At 36.5% G+C, this 16,528-nt stretch overlaps 1 protein-coding gene across 2 annotated transcripts in view; it reads right to left on the bottom strand.

The window, feature by feature from the left end:
* LOC122076814 (uncharacterized protein At2g33490-like) overlaps positions 1-15,407 on the bottom strand; it is an 18,676-nt gene extending 3,269 nt beyond the window's left edge. The window contains exons 1-10 of one of the 2 annotated variants that reach the window (XM_042642385.1): positions 14,944-15,407; positions 13,900-13,972; positions 11,555-11,629; positions 10,934-10,995; positions 10,741-10,809; positions 10,257-10,285; positions 9,971-10,178; positions 9,642-9,872; positions 8,938-8,991; positions 7,608-8,646 (exon numbers count right to left, since the gene is read on the bottom strand). In XM_042642385.1, the coding sequence (XP_042498319.1) occupies positions 7,608-8,646; positions 8,938-8,991; positions 9,642-9,872; positions 9,971-10,178; positions 10,257-10,285; positions 10,741-10,809; positions 10,934-10,995; positions 11,555-11,629; positions 13,900-13,972; positions 14,944-15,057 (1,954 nt within the window). In that variant the 5' untranslated portion in view covers positions 15,058-15,407. Of the gene's footprint in view, positions 1-7,607; positions 8,647-8,937; positions 8,992-9,641; positions 9,873-9,970; positions 10,179-10,256; positions 10,286-10,740; positions 10,810-10,933; positions 10,996-11,516; positions 11,630-13,899; positions 13,973-14,943 lie in introns of those variants that run through there. The other variant, XM_042642386.1, reaches the window with a different exon arrangement.
* Between the last annotated feature and the right edge of the window lie 1,121 nt (positions 15,408-16,528).

The following is a 16,528-nucleotide window of genomic DNA, read 5'->3' on the forward strand; positions in this document are numbered from 1 at the left end:
AGGCTTCACAAATACTCAACTCATATTTTCTTCAATTTGTCCTCTAATTGAGCATTACATGCATTTAAATAGTAAAAAAAAAAACAACATTAAAATGAAACCTACTCTAAATTGGAAACTCAAATTAATTGGAAACTAAATCCTAATAGCTATTTCATACCTAAGTTACCAAAAATTAAAAAATTGCATGAAAATAAAAATCCTAAAATATCCTACTAGACTAAGGACTCAATATGGATCCGGTTCATCTCTCGTTAGATACCCAGATGGGTATGGATCGTTCCATGGGTGCGTCTCTACATCACTATGTTTGGTTGCAAGGGGAATTAAAGAGAAGGGAAGTGAAATTTTCTAGTTAAAAAAGAAATGTATGTAATCATTACCCCATGTCACTATATCATTAACTTCAAATCATTCCATATTTGGTTATAAAATTTCACTTTACTTTGCATCCAAAATCCTCTGCTATAACATGTAAAATAAAAATACACGTAAAATGTATCATTACTAAATATGGTTAAAAAATCAAGTAATTTATTCAATCAAATTAGATCACATGGGGGTACTGATTATAAACATTTCTTTTTTAAGTGAAAATTTCACTTCACTCCCTTCAACAGAGCCTAAGGTTGCAGCCTAAGGACAATGGCAGATTTTGTTTTTGGGTAATGAGCGTACAGTATTCAAGGAACACGGTAGTTCTATATTGACTGGGTATGGTATGGTACTCAAGTACCATGGCATTTCTATATTGACATTTTCTTTGAATTTGGGCTTTATTTGAAATGACATGCATTATGCTTCTATTACAAATTATTATCTTTTAACCCCATGAGTCAAGTAGTTACCTAGGCAAAAGGTTAGAATATATAGTCAGCAGGAGGTCCTAGTCGTGATGCAGATCACACCCATGGATTGATTCAAATCCATCTAGGTATCCAAACAGAAACGAATCATATCCATATTTGATTATTTAGTCTAATAGGATTTTAGTAGTTGATTTTATTTAGGAGAATAATATCTTTAGTTTATTTTATTCTGTTTATTTTTGGGAAGTTGAATACGTAAGATATAGTCAGAGTTGGTTTTAGATTTCCTTTCTTTTTAAGTCAATTTCCTCTTAGGATGTCTTTCCATGTTAGAGTCTTTATTTTCCTTTATAATTGAATTGTTAATTTTAAGTTGATTTTCATGAGTAATTTGACCACATATTGGGATAATCTTCGGTTGCAAGGTTTTCAAGAGATGTGCACAGGTTTGATGCTAAATGGACGAAAATGTTTCAGTCTAGAAGCAAGGGCAAGGATCGAGGGTAGGATTGAAAATTCTAAGAGAAAAAGAGAATAAAAAATAGAAAAAAGGGAAACTGAAGAGAGAGAGAAACGATTTTCTCTTTCTCTCCCTCTTCTACGTCTAGCTCTTCTTCCCACCTCCTACTTTCTCTCATATTTTCTCTCTCCTTGTCCAAAATAGAATAGGAGTCCCTCTCTGGCTCTCTCCCACTTTTCCTAAACATCTCCCCTATTTTTTCTCATCTCTTTCTTTAATTTCTCCCTCTTTTGTCCCATGCACGGCTGATGTAGATAAGTTATTTGGGCTTATTTTATTGCAAATAAGCCTTGGGTTGTGTTATATATGTGTTGGACCTTTGATCCCATGGGTTTTCTTTGAAATGAACCACTTTAATGAGCCTAAAATATGGGTAGAAGGTAGAAAAACGGGATTTAATTCATTAGTTTAGTTAGTTACAATTTAATTCAATAAAGGTTTAGGCCATTAGTCGGTTGCAAAGTCTTATATGGACTATTAGTTAGTTAGTCCTACTCCATGTTGGGGTCATAAAGTCAAGTCCTAGTCTTATTTTGAATTCCTAGTTGTAGTAAAAGTGTCTAGTCCTATTGGGAAATTAGCTCCTAGTTGTAGTTTGATTGCTATTCTACCATCTATAAATAAAGGAACCTATGCACTTATAATCGGAGATTTAAATGAATGAATTATTGAGTGATTACTCTTTAGCTAAAAAAACTGTTATTGAGAAGTGAGATGCCTAAACCTTTGAGAGGTGTGATACCCAAAACTTGAGAGGTGAGATACCTATTCTTTTATTCTCTTTCACCCTTCTCAACCCTCCATCGATTCTTCTTTTTCTATTTTTATTTTCTGTTTATTGTTATTAGAAGTTCAAACATGTTAAAGCATACAAAATCAGAATCAGCCAGCCAAAGAGTTCTTGTTCTTGAATCCAATTGACCCTCATTGTTGCCCAAGTTTAAGATCTGATATGCAGATCCTTTGGAGGACTGGTTCTATACTGTAAGAAGATCAATCGATCCTCTCTTGAAGGTTATCTGAAGAAGACAAGTTGCCGTTCCTACAAAATTCTTCACATTCTCTCTCCTAGGATTGAAAATCAAGAAAGCGCATAACTCCATAACCAGCTGTCAAAAGCTCTTCATATTTGGGGGTTTTTGTACCCTCCCTAAGGACTTCTACACTCAAAAGTGCAGCTCAATCGGACTCCCACAGACTTAGCCGCACCTTTCTCTCTCCAGCTCTATAGAAGGTCTTTCTCTCCTATCGGGTTGGGTTTTGGACTGGTTTTGCTCCTATATGGGTATTGTATCATTGAGGGTTTATTTGATGGTATTATTTCTTTGTTTCTTGCTCCTATTTGTAGTGTTTGGGGTAATAAATTACAGAGTTAGTTACTTATAATCTACTCATGTATTAAGTGGTATCAGAGCTACGGTTGAAGAAAACTCCAAACAATCTATTAGAGCCTAACCAAAGATGGTTCCATCAGTTCGTTACTTCGCTGGACAAAGAGATACATTCTACATCCTTAATTGGTTAGATTCTCTGAAGGAATATTTTGACTACTATAACTTGACAGAGACAAAAACTTCAAGTTGTTTACTTCCGGTTGATTGGTCATGCTAGAGATTGATGGAGAGTCCATGAAAAGCGACTCCGAGTTCGAGGACATGAGCCTAGGACTTGGGAATAGATGAAGTACGAGTTAGTGACACAATACCTCCCTATATATTTCCAAAGAAGGCTCTTCCCTCCACAGGATTCCCATTATAATACATCTACTGCCACCAAATCTAATGATCAACCACGTTATTTTCATAGGGAATTCCTTGAATGGATGCGTGAATTGGACATGTACTTTGACAACTACAACTTAATAGAGACAAAAACGCCAATATGCATGTTCTCAGATGAGTGATTGTGTTCGAATGCAATGAAGAGTTCGTGAAAGGCAACTTCAAGCTCAATAATGTAAACCTAGAACGTGGGACGAGATGCAGTATGAGTTGGCAGGCATGTACCTATCTGAGCATGAACGAAACATGTACTTCCTTCCACCAGATGTCCAAAAGCCACCCACACTTGACAATAGCATGAAGGAATCATCGGCCTCTATTGCGAAGGAGCAACAAGAGAAGACACCTTTGACCAGTGAACTAGAGTCAAAAGTTGAGGTTAGTGTTAAAATTTTTCCAACCATTCCTATTGTTGAGGAAGAACTAGCCATTGATGTTCCCATCAATGAAACTCATGTGGGAGAAATCAAAAGAAACAAAGTTGCCACAATGGACAATGAGGTTGAAATTAGGGAACTTGACACTACAACAACTGTGATGATTGTGAACAGCCAAGAGAAAGATCCTAAGGAGTTCAAGAATGAAGTTGTGTTTAAACCATCAATGGAACCGATTAGGAACCACCTGATAGATGAACCAAAAGAGTTTTATGTTGCATTGAAGTTAGAAGAGATCAAAGGTGCATATATAGATGACCTTATGGATACATCTGAAGATTTTGAAGTTGAGCATGTGGAATTTGTCATCCCATTAAAGTATCTTAAAGATCGAGCTCCTCACATTTTAGACACCATCTTTATTATCAAAGAGCTACCTGAATTTTTCTACGGCTTGAAGAGGGACGTGCACCATGATATAATCACCCTCACACTCTACAAAATTCAAGGATGAATTTTTTCTAAGAGATGGCAAATTGATGTAGATAAGTCACTTGAGCTTATTTTATTGTAAATAAACCTTGGGTTGTGTTATATATGTGCTGGGCCTTTGATCCCATGAGTTTTTTTTGAAATGGGCTACTTAATAAGCTTAAAATATGGGTAGAACGTAGAAAAACGGGATTTAATTCATTAATTTAGTTAGTTACTATTTAATTCAATAAAGGCACATTAGGCCATTGGTCGGTTGTAAAGTTCTATATGGACTATTAATTAGTTAGTCCTACTCCATGTTGGAATCATAAAGTCAAGTCCTAGTCCTATTTTGAATTCCTAGTTGTAGTAGAAGTGTATAGTCCTATTGGGAAACTAGCTCCTAGTTGTAATAGGAGTGTCTAGTCCTATTGGGAAACTAGCTCCTAGTAGTAGTTTGATTGCTATTCTGCCTAGAAGAGCCTATGTACTTATAATTGGAGATTTGAATGAATGAATTATTGAGTAATTACTCTTTAGCTAAAAAAACTGTTATTGCGAGGTGAGATGCTTAAACCTTTGAGGGGTGTGATACCCAAAACCAGAGGGATGAGATACCCATTCTTTTATTCTCTTTCATCATTCTCAACCCTCCTTCGATTCTTCTTTTTCTATTTTTATTTTTCGTTTATTGTTATTAGAAGTTCAGACCTGTTAAAGCATACAAAATCAGAATTAGCTAGCCAAAGAGTTGTTCTTGAATCCAATCGACCCTTATTGATGCCCAAGTTTGAGATTGGATCTATAAATCCTTTGGAGGACTGGTTCTATACTCTAAGAAAATCAATCGATCCTCTCTTGAAGGTTATTTGAAGAAGGCAAGTTGTTGTTCCTGCAAAATTCTTCACATTCTCTCTCCTAGGTTTGAAAATCAAGAAAGCGCACAATTCCATAACCATCCGTCAGAAACCCTTCATATTTGGGGGTTTTTGTACCCTCCCTATGGACTATCTACACCCAAAAGTGCAGCTCAATCGGACTCCCACAGGCTTGGCCGCACCTTTCTCTCTCCAGCTCTATAGAAGGTCTTTATCTCTCCTATCGGGTTAGGTTTTTGGCTAGTTTTGCTCCTAAATGGGTATTGTATCCTTAGGGGTTTATTTGATGGTATTATTTCTTTGTTTTTTGCTCCTATTTGTATTATTTGAGATTATAAACTGCGGAGTTAGTTACTTGTAATCTACTCCTGCATTAACGGTTCTCAATTCCCACCCAATCTTTCCCTCCTTTTTTTCTCTTCTTTCCACGGTTCTCTCCCTATTTTCTCTCTTAGGCCTAGCGATCTCTCTCCCACCCACATTTCTCTCTCTCTTTTGTCCTAAACTCTTAACCAATCTCTCTCTCTCTCTTTTCCCTATTTCTTCTCCCATGCCCACGGTTCTCCATCTCCCACCAACAATTTCTGCCACCAATTACATCTCATTTACATGGTTTCCCCCCCACCCACGGTTTCTTTTCTCCTAATTGAAATCCAATTCCACCACCCCATCACACGCACCTCTCTCTTGCTCTCCCATGAATCTCTCTTTTAGTCCTTCCCTTTTTAGACTCTACACACCCATTCTTTAGGATACAGGCTGCCATATCACACCCTTCATGGAGAAGAAAGCTTGCTGTTTTTTTCTTTCTTGGTTCTCATAGTTCTCTTTTCTTCTAAGATTGCACCTTCTTGCGGACAGATTTGCAGGGACAACATTGCACAAAGAGGATGCCATTACGCCAAGGGGTTCATCACCACCACCATCATTGCTGCCCTTCCTTCATTAGTACCATGCGTGGCTAAGTCCCCTCTCTATCTTTAGGTTTAGATGGAGTTTTGGTTTATTGTTGTTTAATTTCTGGTTTAAGTTCATACTTGATTATTTGATGTTAAAGACTCCTTCCCATTGTGGATGATTTTAATAGTTAAATTAGTTTAGGATATTTGTTTCTGTGATTCAATTATTCTATTCAAGCAATGGTATTTCATGTGATTTTTGGCAATATGCTAATGATAGCCTTTAACCAATCAAATTAAACGTGCTAAGTGAAAACGATAGACGATAGTGCTCGACAAGATAGGTCATGCTTAGTGTAGTCAAAGATTATGTTTTTGTGGTTGCATTGGAACTTGTAGTTTCAGTGAACTGAAGTATGAACCAAAAATTGGTAATAATACCAAAACGGATTCGAGACCTAAGGATAGCTTCTTCTCATTAATTCTTGTTCTTGTTAACTGGTTTATTTAGTTTTAATTTAAATTCTGAATTTTACAAAACTGATTTTCAAAAAAACGTTCACCTCAATTTTAGTAGATTTAGCCTTCTAGTAGTTCTCTGTGGGTTCGACCCCTTTCTTACCACTATCTCATAGTTTTAGTTAGGGTTATTTTGATTTGTTCACAACAGCGATCATTTATCCCTCTCCCCTGCAACTCTCAGACCCATCTCAGGGTTTTCATCCGTTTTCCTACTGACCCTCCATCAAGACGTATTAAGATTCATCTCCCAAGATGGGTAAAGGAAGGATACGGAAGGCCCAACATTAGAGAGTCAATTTTCTCTTTATTTCTCTTCTAATCGAGACTGTAATTTCTTTAAGAACCAGATTTTGGATGGATGGATAGAGTTGGATACTGGGATTGTAAGAGAAACCTGTGAATTTTCTTCCTCTTGTCTGCAGACTGCAGTTACCATTTTGCAGCTATTACTTCTATTATGCTACGTGTCCATGCTATTTTCTTATAATATTTTCTTCTTCCTCTTGTCTGCAGTCTTCTGCTGTTTTGTAGCGGACTCATTGATTTCATATGTTCTAGGTGTCCATGCGAGATCTCAGTTTCAGTCACAACACTGAAATGTTTTTATGTTTTATTGTTCCTTTTCCTTCCTATTTGACAAAACATTCTGCATATTTTGGCCAATCCTAAATTTTTGGGAACAGAATCTAATTTTCAGTTTCGGCCTATTTCTAAGGGCTTTATCATGGTTAAAGACCCGATATCTAATCCAATTTGACTGACAAGCTCCAAAGCTCATGCCAAAATCTAATTTAAACTTTCTACAGGACTTGAACTTGTGACCTCCTCAAACAACCTTAACCACAGGCCAACTATAATTCTCGTCAATTACTATTAATATTTAAATACTTATATCATTATAAGACATAGATACACAAATGCCTACCTACATTCATCAAAATGTATGGGCAAAACATCTTAACTAAATTTAAATATCCAAATTTTCCATTTTGGTATCTAAAGCAAAATGACCACCCAAAGGAAATTTGCAAGTGCATTAAATTTTTTGTTTAATCCTTGTTTGACCAAACTTCTCAAACACGCTACCCGGTTCCATATCATTGCAATACAAAGGAGGATGAAGTTTCCTCCTTACATGGGTCAAAGCATATTTTTGAAAATATTAGAAATGAAATAGATATTAGATGGTAATAGAAGTTATTATATGATAAAATACTAACTACTAGAGACCTACCATTTAGACTTGTGACCCAATAGTGAAACACCAGTCAATCACAAGGGTAAACCATACCAGATGATGTAAATTTTGTCAAGGGAAAAAAGTAATTCAAAGGTTTTATCAGTTACCTTTCATTTGCCCAGCCTGATTGACAACCTCGGAAGCAGTTGATGACAGTTGGACATTTGTTAACGTAATAGGTGTCAACGGAGGTGATGCAACTTCTTCAGCCTTCTCTTGATTTTGAGCCTCCAACAGCCTCGTCACATGCAGTGCCACTGCTCTCTGGCTGCTTGAAGGTATAGAGAAACTCCTAGAAACAGTCAAAGGAGGCATTGGCAGTGGCGATGCAGAATTTGAGGTCAAGGTAGGTGTTTTACTTGTGGTTGAATGCTCCTGACTTCTGGCAACCAACGGAGTGGAGTGACCAACTAAACCCGAAGGTCTTGTGGACTTAGTGGCAGAACTGATTGGTGGCCTAGGAAGCTCATGAAGTTCACTTATTCGGGGAGGAGAAATAAGGGGGGGAGACGCACTTGGTGATACTTTTGGAGATGAGGATGGCTGAAGTATTGGGGCACGTGAAACCATTCCAGAAACTGATTGGGGGTGTTCGCTTTGGCTGATAGAACCACTAGCAGATAAACCAGGTTTGGTTGACCAAGTTCTACCAGTTAATGGACCAGAGAAAGCTTGTCTTTTGACTTTCTTAGTATCAGAAGCAGTGTGTGGATCACACTGTGGTAGGAAGAACCCTTCTGCTAGAGGAGGTGGTAATTTGATGGAGGCACTATTAATGTTGCTCTCTTTAAGTACTGACTGTGCTTTTACAACAGAGATGCCTGACAATGTATCATCTCTGGAATCTTTCTCATGCTTCTTTGGTTCCAAGGGGGATGAATGCCACAAATTGTGAGTACGTCCACCCAAACTTGTTTGCCTTGTATGGGGAATTGTATTACTTGATCTTGTCATTACTGAAGTCTTTGCATCAACTGGTGTGGGTAGTACGTAGGTGTGAAACTTCCGTGTTGATAATGGTCTCATTTGTCTTATTCTTTCAGCCACATCAAATGTCTTCTCAGCATAGATTGGGGCAGATTGGCTGCCCCCCCTAGGTTCTCTACTAAAGGAGTGGAGATCTCCTTGGCCTTTTTCTAAATTCTCCTGCATATAAAACAAAAGAGAGATTGAAAAAAAAAAAAGAAAACTTGAGAGCTAAAAGTGTTCACTAATCGGATCCAAGAAGTCAGACCAAAAATGCTTATGGTGCCTAAGCTTTTTTAGCTGTTTGAAAGTATTTACAAGTAAACTTTTGCTCGAGAGGCTGAAAACTAATGAAAAATGTTCAGTGTCAAGGCATTGTTTGGTATTGATAAGGATTTTCTGTAGACAAATATATAAAAATGCTCTTGTAGCTCCAAATTTATTTTTCAATAGACCTGGCAGGATGTTTACCTGTGCAACTTCCATTGTGGACGCTTGGGGAAACGATAAATCTTCTTGATCCAGCTGCATGGTGAGTCCACATATCAGATCATTGGGTTTAAAGAAAGACACAAAAAGAAGAGTATGTTGAACAGCTGAAATTACATAATCAAGTGAAAACTCTTCACACCAGAAAAACTTTAAATCACAAGATGATACATTATGCTGAACAACTGAAACCACAAGTGAACAAAGAGCTCCAGTAAATTTGTCCCTTGACCCGAAACAAGAAAGTCATATCTGTGACAAATAAAGGGTTTTGGAAACTTCTAAATGAAGCAATACCAAGTTCTGCATTTTGGAAACAGAACCTTGATGAATATGGAATCAAGGCCAAAACATAAGGAACCATTTCCCAAAATTCTGAAGATAAATCAAATCCATTCAGCTTTCTTCTTCGGGGAACTAAATTTTGCATATCTAGATCATTTGATGCCACTGTCAAAGCAATGCATAGTGTCACTTGCCAGTTGCCACCAGGGTCAATCAATTTACAAAATAATAAGGAAAGCCGCACAGATATTGTCTCAGCTTAAAGCAAAGCCCTTAATCATTATACCTTTTTAATATACATAAGAGAGAATCATCAAAAAATTTGAACATAAAATAACCAAATGAAAGTAGCTATTTACACTTTTGAAACAAATTTCATCACATTAAGAGATAATTCAGACCTCCATTGAATTCCTCGATGTGGAAATATCTTGCCCATGGTCATTTTGGCCATAGTCGAAACTCAATTCACCATCATCATTGGCATCATAACCATCATCATCTTCACCATCATCCCCATAATCATCTTCAAGACCACTGAATTGGTAATCAATATGTTGCTGTTCCGTAAGCACTTTTACGTGTGGCTCAACTGCCTCAAGAGACTGAAGTCCCTTCCTAAAGAATCTCAACTGCTTTCAAGCAAGAAGCAAAGGAAAGATCACACATAAATGATCAACAACGAAGAATATAAGATTCTTGATATCCGAAAATTATGAATCAAGTGAACCTGAGCTGCATGGTGTCGTGCTGCCTGTGTTAGAAGACTTCGAGACTGCCCTTGCCTCAATGATTTCAAACGAAAAACAAATAAAGTTGCCTCCTCATCATATTCATCATGAGCTGTTCGTAACTGCTGGGGAGAAAAGCTTTCACCTTTTGCACCTTTTAACCTTCCTTTTTCTCTTTGTGCCTCCATCATGTACTCGTATACTTTTCTAAAGAATATTTACCCACAGTAAGAAGAACATCATTCTAAGGAGAAGAAAAAGAAGAAGATGACAAAGTATGCTTACCTTTTTTCATCACATTGTCTTTTCATCTCCTGCACCAGTGAATAATAAGTGTCATTAATTATAAGTCTCAATAGCTACCACATTTCTTTTCTGTTTTATCTTGAAGAAATTGGTTATGTGCTTGTTTGGGCCCCACCAAGCTCATAACAAAATTCAAACATCTAGAATTGTGTTTTAAATTTTAATTACTACAATAACCCAATTGATGCCAAAATCAAGACTTAAAGCTTGCCTCAAATGTTCCACTATAAGATTTTGGACATAAATAAATTGACTCAAGCTCTGTTTATCTTCCAACTGCCAAAAGAGCCTTCACATTGTCTTAATAAACATAGTACCACTATTCAAACTAAAAGTAAAAAAGTACCATTTTGTTAAGGAAAGAAAATAAACAGCCAGGAAATAGAGGCACCCGGCCATAAGATCAGAAATCAATTACACTTTTCACATATTTTAAGAGATAAAAGAATGCATTAAAACAAACCTCCACTGTTCGAAGTTCATTAAGAAGAGATTCTGACGGTGTTGTAATTGTCTGGAAAATATGGGAGCGCTGAAAAAAATTTCAAAGAAAAAGAAAGGCATAAGTCATCAGAATTATAAAATGAGTGCTTTTGCCAAAAATTGGTAATTACACAGGAATGTGGCAGAGTTTATAGCACAAAATCAAGACTCACATAGTTATCAACAAGTTTCTGAAGTTCAAACTGCACTTTCCCTAGCATTATCAAAACCCTACCTGCATAAAATTAAAACAAACACAATTGTAGCTTACCTTGTCAGAACTAGAGCATCACTATGAAATGCTAATTTTTGAGGGAAGGAAAAAAAAAGAGGAAAGCCCAGCTTCCAATATTAATATCCCACTTTCCAAACAATTAATTTGAGGATAATTACTTTGTTTCCAATATCATAAATGTTGGTGAGTAGACCAACCAAATCACTGCCTTTCTTTCTTTCATTTCTTAATTCTTAAGGAAAGAATGACTGGTTCAGCCAAATATCCCTTTTGAAAGTCTAACAAAATTTCTTCTGGAAAATAAAAATATAAGAGAATTCAAGAAAAACTAGGAAATTTCTTTCTCTAGAAGATGCTGAAAGTAAAAGTGTACCAACTCCATGAAGATATTTGTGAGGTAAATATTGCGTTGTTGCTAAATTATGATATGGCATGCTGGAAATCAAAGAGCTCTTTTCTCCCAAGTCAATTCTTTTATGGGTCCCAAGTCAAAAATTAGAAATAACGGAGGAAACAATCACCAGTATAAGTTGCAAGGTAAAGTCATCTAATCATTTACCGCTGTCTTCATCATCATTCAACGCAGTTTTTTCTAGCAAACAGGCCCCCATTTCCCGCAATGACTCTGAGAACTCTGAAAAAGGCACAATTAGGTGAGGAAATTTCTTCAAAGCAATGATCCATAAAGAAATGAAGTGTAGTATATTCATTTCTACCAGAAAAGTACCCCTTCATGCACTCATTTCCAGTCTTGATTGTCAGCTACAAGGTAAATTCATCATTATTTCATTTGATCCCGACGGCAGCCAAACCATTTTGGGTTGATTCTTTTAAACAAGGGGAGTATGATGCAAGCCCATCCTAAAAATGTGGTCCAAAGACCAACATCATGCACCATCGGACTAAATGGGAACCAGCTTTATATTTTTTGGTTTACTTTTGTAATAGGTCAATTCTAAAAGCCCAAATATTGGGATTAAAATTTTATGTTTCTTAGTAATTAAGAAAATTATATTTCTATATTTTGAGTATTCTAGAAGTCTCGTTATGTCTTTTATTTCTTTCTTAGCAAGCAAGATTATTTGTTAGGAAGTTTGTGTCTTAAGTCGATAAGTTTCTAATTTTAGGTCGTTTCCTTTTGTCAGTTTCTTACCATGTATTGAGTCCCTAATCTCTACTATACAAAGAGGCATTACTATAACACAAAGTAACGGATTGCTTAAAGAAATTATTTATGAGCTATGCTTACTCCTTGGACCTGATATAAGTTTGTTCATCAACTGAGAGAGTTAAGGGTGAGAGACCCATGCTGAGATAGCCATTCCCCTACCTCCTTTCTTCTTCAATCAATTTTCACCCTCTTCCTTTTTTTTCTTTTTTTATTTTTATGTTTGTCTATTGTTTAAAGTGAGATTAAGCCCTGTAAGATTTCTGATCAGAAGAGCACACATCCAGGCTACCGAATCTAGTTACAGGGTTATCCTGGGAAAAAGTTTCAAGTGCATATTCCAGACCAGATCTCTAATTGCTGTAATATTTTGAGGATTTGTTGGGGACCTTAGGAGGACCAATCAATCCAAATTTGAGGATCATCCAACGCTTCCAACTCAAGTTCTCGAAGAATCACCAAAAATTTTCTTTTTCTTGCAACAAACATAGGTCTCAATCCAGCCGGCAAAATTTGTTCAATTTTTTTATGGTTTGTTCCCCCATATAGGACCTCCTTCCATCCAAATTTCAGCCCCCAACGGAGCTCTATTAGGTGAGATACAATTTATGCAAGTTTCAGCCTGAATCTGTGTCTATTTTCCAGATCTGAGTTCCTGTTAAATCTGAACTTGATTTGTGAGTTGGAGTTCATGATGGATCCTACTAGGACTGATTACCTTGATAATTAGTTTGACATCAGCCTTTGTACCTTCTTCTTTTTCCATTAATAAAGTTTTGCCGTTCTAAAAAAATAACCCACTGTTTATTTCATTCAAACTATGGGCGGGTTATTAGACCATCTATTTCAATTAATTGTGGGGTCCAATGAGTCATATCACTAAGAAAATTTGTTGTTTAGATTTCTCTTTTACTTATGCTCTACTTTAGAGAGAAACAATTCTCTTTTACTTATGCTCTACTTTAGAGAGTTTATCTAAGAGTTGGCTGCTGAGTCGTTAAGTTGGTTAAGGAGATCTATCTTGAGAAAAATATAGGGTGTGGAAGTGGAACCATTGGCTGGACTAGAAGACCTGGGTCAATATATAGGGCTGCAAACACATTACTTAAGTGGTTTTGGATAATGGATTGAGCAATGGTTACTAGGGTAAAACTGCGGGAGGCTTTATTGGTGGAAATCCGAGATCAAGGGTCACAGCGCAGATGTCTGGCATTTTTATGCTACAACTTTCTTTCTGCTTTACTAATACTGCTTTCTTCCTCTTCTCGTTCAACTTGTGCTTGTTTCATACCTGTTCTGTTAAACCTGTGCTTGCAGGCCTTTTTCATTTGTCCCATCACTGGGTCTGATTTTGTGTTTAGATTTTATTTCAGTTCATAATTCCATTTTCTTTTTACTAAGCTTTTCACTTCTTTACCAATTTATATAGAATTCTTCATTTAATTCTCTGTTTTGATCCATCTTTAATCTCTTCTGTTGCATATCTGTGAATTCTTCCCAGACTCGACATTCAAACCAAAGGACTCTAAAATTAGAGAGAAATCTCTTTCTTATTTACTTCATGGTCTGGAAAGTCCTCTTGGGAAAATGATTTAAATTTCAGGACCTCAGGTGATTCAATATCTCAATTGACCTAGTTTTTTAAGTTTCTCAATTTTGACCATGAGCTACACAATATATTAGCCAAGAGGGGGGAACTTCATTTAAATGAAAAATCTATAAGAGAAGTTGCGTACCATAAGCACTATTTGCTGTGGCAGCAGCTGCAGAAAGCAAGCTATCATAGCAGTTTCTCATATCCTGCATACCCTGTAAACACAGACTGAATCACACGCAGACACAAACATAAAGAGAATAGAGCACAAGGGCTAAATACATAGAATGATTATGCTTGAAAGAAGAAAAAGACATATGGCAAGCATTCAGACGCCAACAAAGTGATATGTTTGTTGGACATGAAACTATGATCTGAAATGCTTGGACTGGGAAATTTGAGTCAACTGTTCGCCTCAAAGCAGGAGCCAAAACAATTACTCCCATGTGCATACTGTCTAATTTTGTTCTCAATGACCAGGAACATAATTGCACCAATCACAAGACCAAAGAGCACCAGAACTCCTCTCTGTTGGCAAATTTGAAATTGGTCAATTCATTATGGAAATGTTTGCAATTAAGGGTGGAGGTAGATTTTTTGTCCTATTCAAACTACACGACTAACTGTGCTAAGATAAAACGGAATGTAACTCAGAACCTTGAAACCCAAATCATTCCCCTTCCCCCAACACCACCACTAAGCAGACTCAATACCTTACAGAGAAATGCTTTCCTGGAACTTCATTTCGAGTGGGTAACCACAAACAGAAGCGCGATCTCACTACTATAGAGATTTACCAGGCTTTAAGCCTTTTTTTTTTCAAAGCAATCAACAAGAAATGACAGTGGATAATGTTTCCAATATCACAGCCCACGTGATGAAAAGTCTTCACAAGCCCAGTGAAAACTGAAAAGGGAAGGTCAAGAGTTGCAACTAGAGTACTAGACCATCAAATGCGCAGCAACCAAAAACATACGATCTTCAAACTCCTATTGTCTCAAGTTATAGAGATCTTCCAATAATTATTTCCAAAATGCAAGTTCGTATTCGTGACAATCGAAATCAAACACTACTCCGTTAAGCCCTAAATTATGAAAGCGCTTCATCTATCCAATCCTAGGCAAACGAAAAGAAGATAGCTCCAGATTGAATGGGAAAAATCTTAAAGAAACTTAAGGTAAGTTACCTGTGCAGCCAGCCCGAGCTCATCCAACTGCGCTGAAGGTTGAAGATCTCTTTTCTCTTTCGCATCGTTCTTGTGAAGTGCGAATCCTTTTAGTTTCTTTAAAGAATATTTCATTGCTTCCCAGCAATCCCAAAAAACAAAATCCAAAATACACAAACAAGAAGCCGGTCACTCTTTTAGAAAGAAATCAAAATCATAGAACGACAACATGAAACTGAGTCGATCTACGCAATAACATCAATGGTGAAAGGAAAAAAAAAAACGCTTTCTCTGGCATTTAGGTCAAAACAAAGAAAGAGACTGGAGAGAAAACGATTGAAAAGGAGGAAACAAAACAGAAAGTGGGGAAAACTTCGTAGAAAATGGGCATTAAAACGGAGATTGTTTATTTATCTCTCTTCATAGTTCTTTCTTTGATTTCCAATTTTCTGAGTCTATGGGAAAATTAGAATAAACTATTTTCGTTTTTTCCTCCATTGTCACGATTTATAAGTGCTATGTACATTTCTACGGAATACCAGTAACATGAGAATAAAATATTGAATCTTTCTACCCAAGAAAAAAAGAGAATAAAATATTGGAAAAATGTGTCTTCTTTTTTTTTTTTTTGTAGAATATTGAAAAAATATGTCGAATAGGCCGGAAAGTGGAAACTGGAGCATTTTCTTTTGTACTTATTGGTGAGTCGCAAGAAAATTTTTGAAAGTTTTGAGCCGTCCATTTTCTTTTATTTAAATTGGAATTATCTGTTTCACAAAAGCCCTAGAATCCGCCTCTCCATAACGTCTATAATCAGGATTGGTCACGATCTATTCTGATTTGAATTGGTCAATACGATTTGAAATATTGATTCTTACCCAATATTTGAAAGTGGATAATAATATCTAGAATATTGGTAATTGAAATACGTACATGGACATAAATTTCTTTGCACACAAGTAAGAGGGGAATAAAATATTTAAAGGAAAAAGAAACCTACGAGTCTAGGGGTAGGGAATGTTACATGAGGTGTGGAAATATCAATAAGCCCCCCATCTGTGTGTGTTGATTATTCTCTTGCACTTCCTTCCATTGGTTTGCTAGTCTAACGCTTTTTGCACATGACCGATAAAGGTCTCTCACGAAAAAAAATGTGTTAATGGGCTTTCTTTTCACTAAATATACATGAAAAAAGACTGGGGATGCCGTGAGCATGTGTCGTCCAATAGACCGGAAAGTGGAAACTGGAGCATTTTCTTTTGTAGTTATTGGTGAGTCGCAAGAAAATTTTTGAAAGTTTTGAGCCGTCCATTTTCTTTATTTAAATTGGAATTAACAGTTTCACAAAAGCCCTAGAATCCGCCTCTCTATAACGTCTATAATCAGGATTGGTCACGATCTATTCTGATTTGAATTGGTCAATACGATTTGAAATATTGATTCTTACCCAATATTTGAAAGTGGATAATAATATCTAGAATATTGGTAATTGAAATACGTACATGGACATAAATTTCTTTGCACACAAGTAATAGGGGAATAAAATATTTAAAGGAAAAAGAAACCTGCAAGTCTAGGGGCAAGGAATGCTATATGAGGTGTGGAA

Source organism: Macadamia integrifolia, chromosome 4, assembly GCF_013358625.1.
Source record: "Macadamia integrifolia cultivar HAES 741 chromosome 4, SCU_Mint_v3, whole genome shotgun sequence".
Lineage (NCBI taxonomy): Eukaryota > Viridiplantae > Streptophyta > Magnoliopsida > Proteales > Proteaceae > Macadamia > Macadamia integrifolia.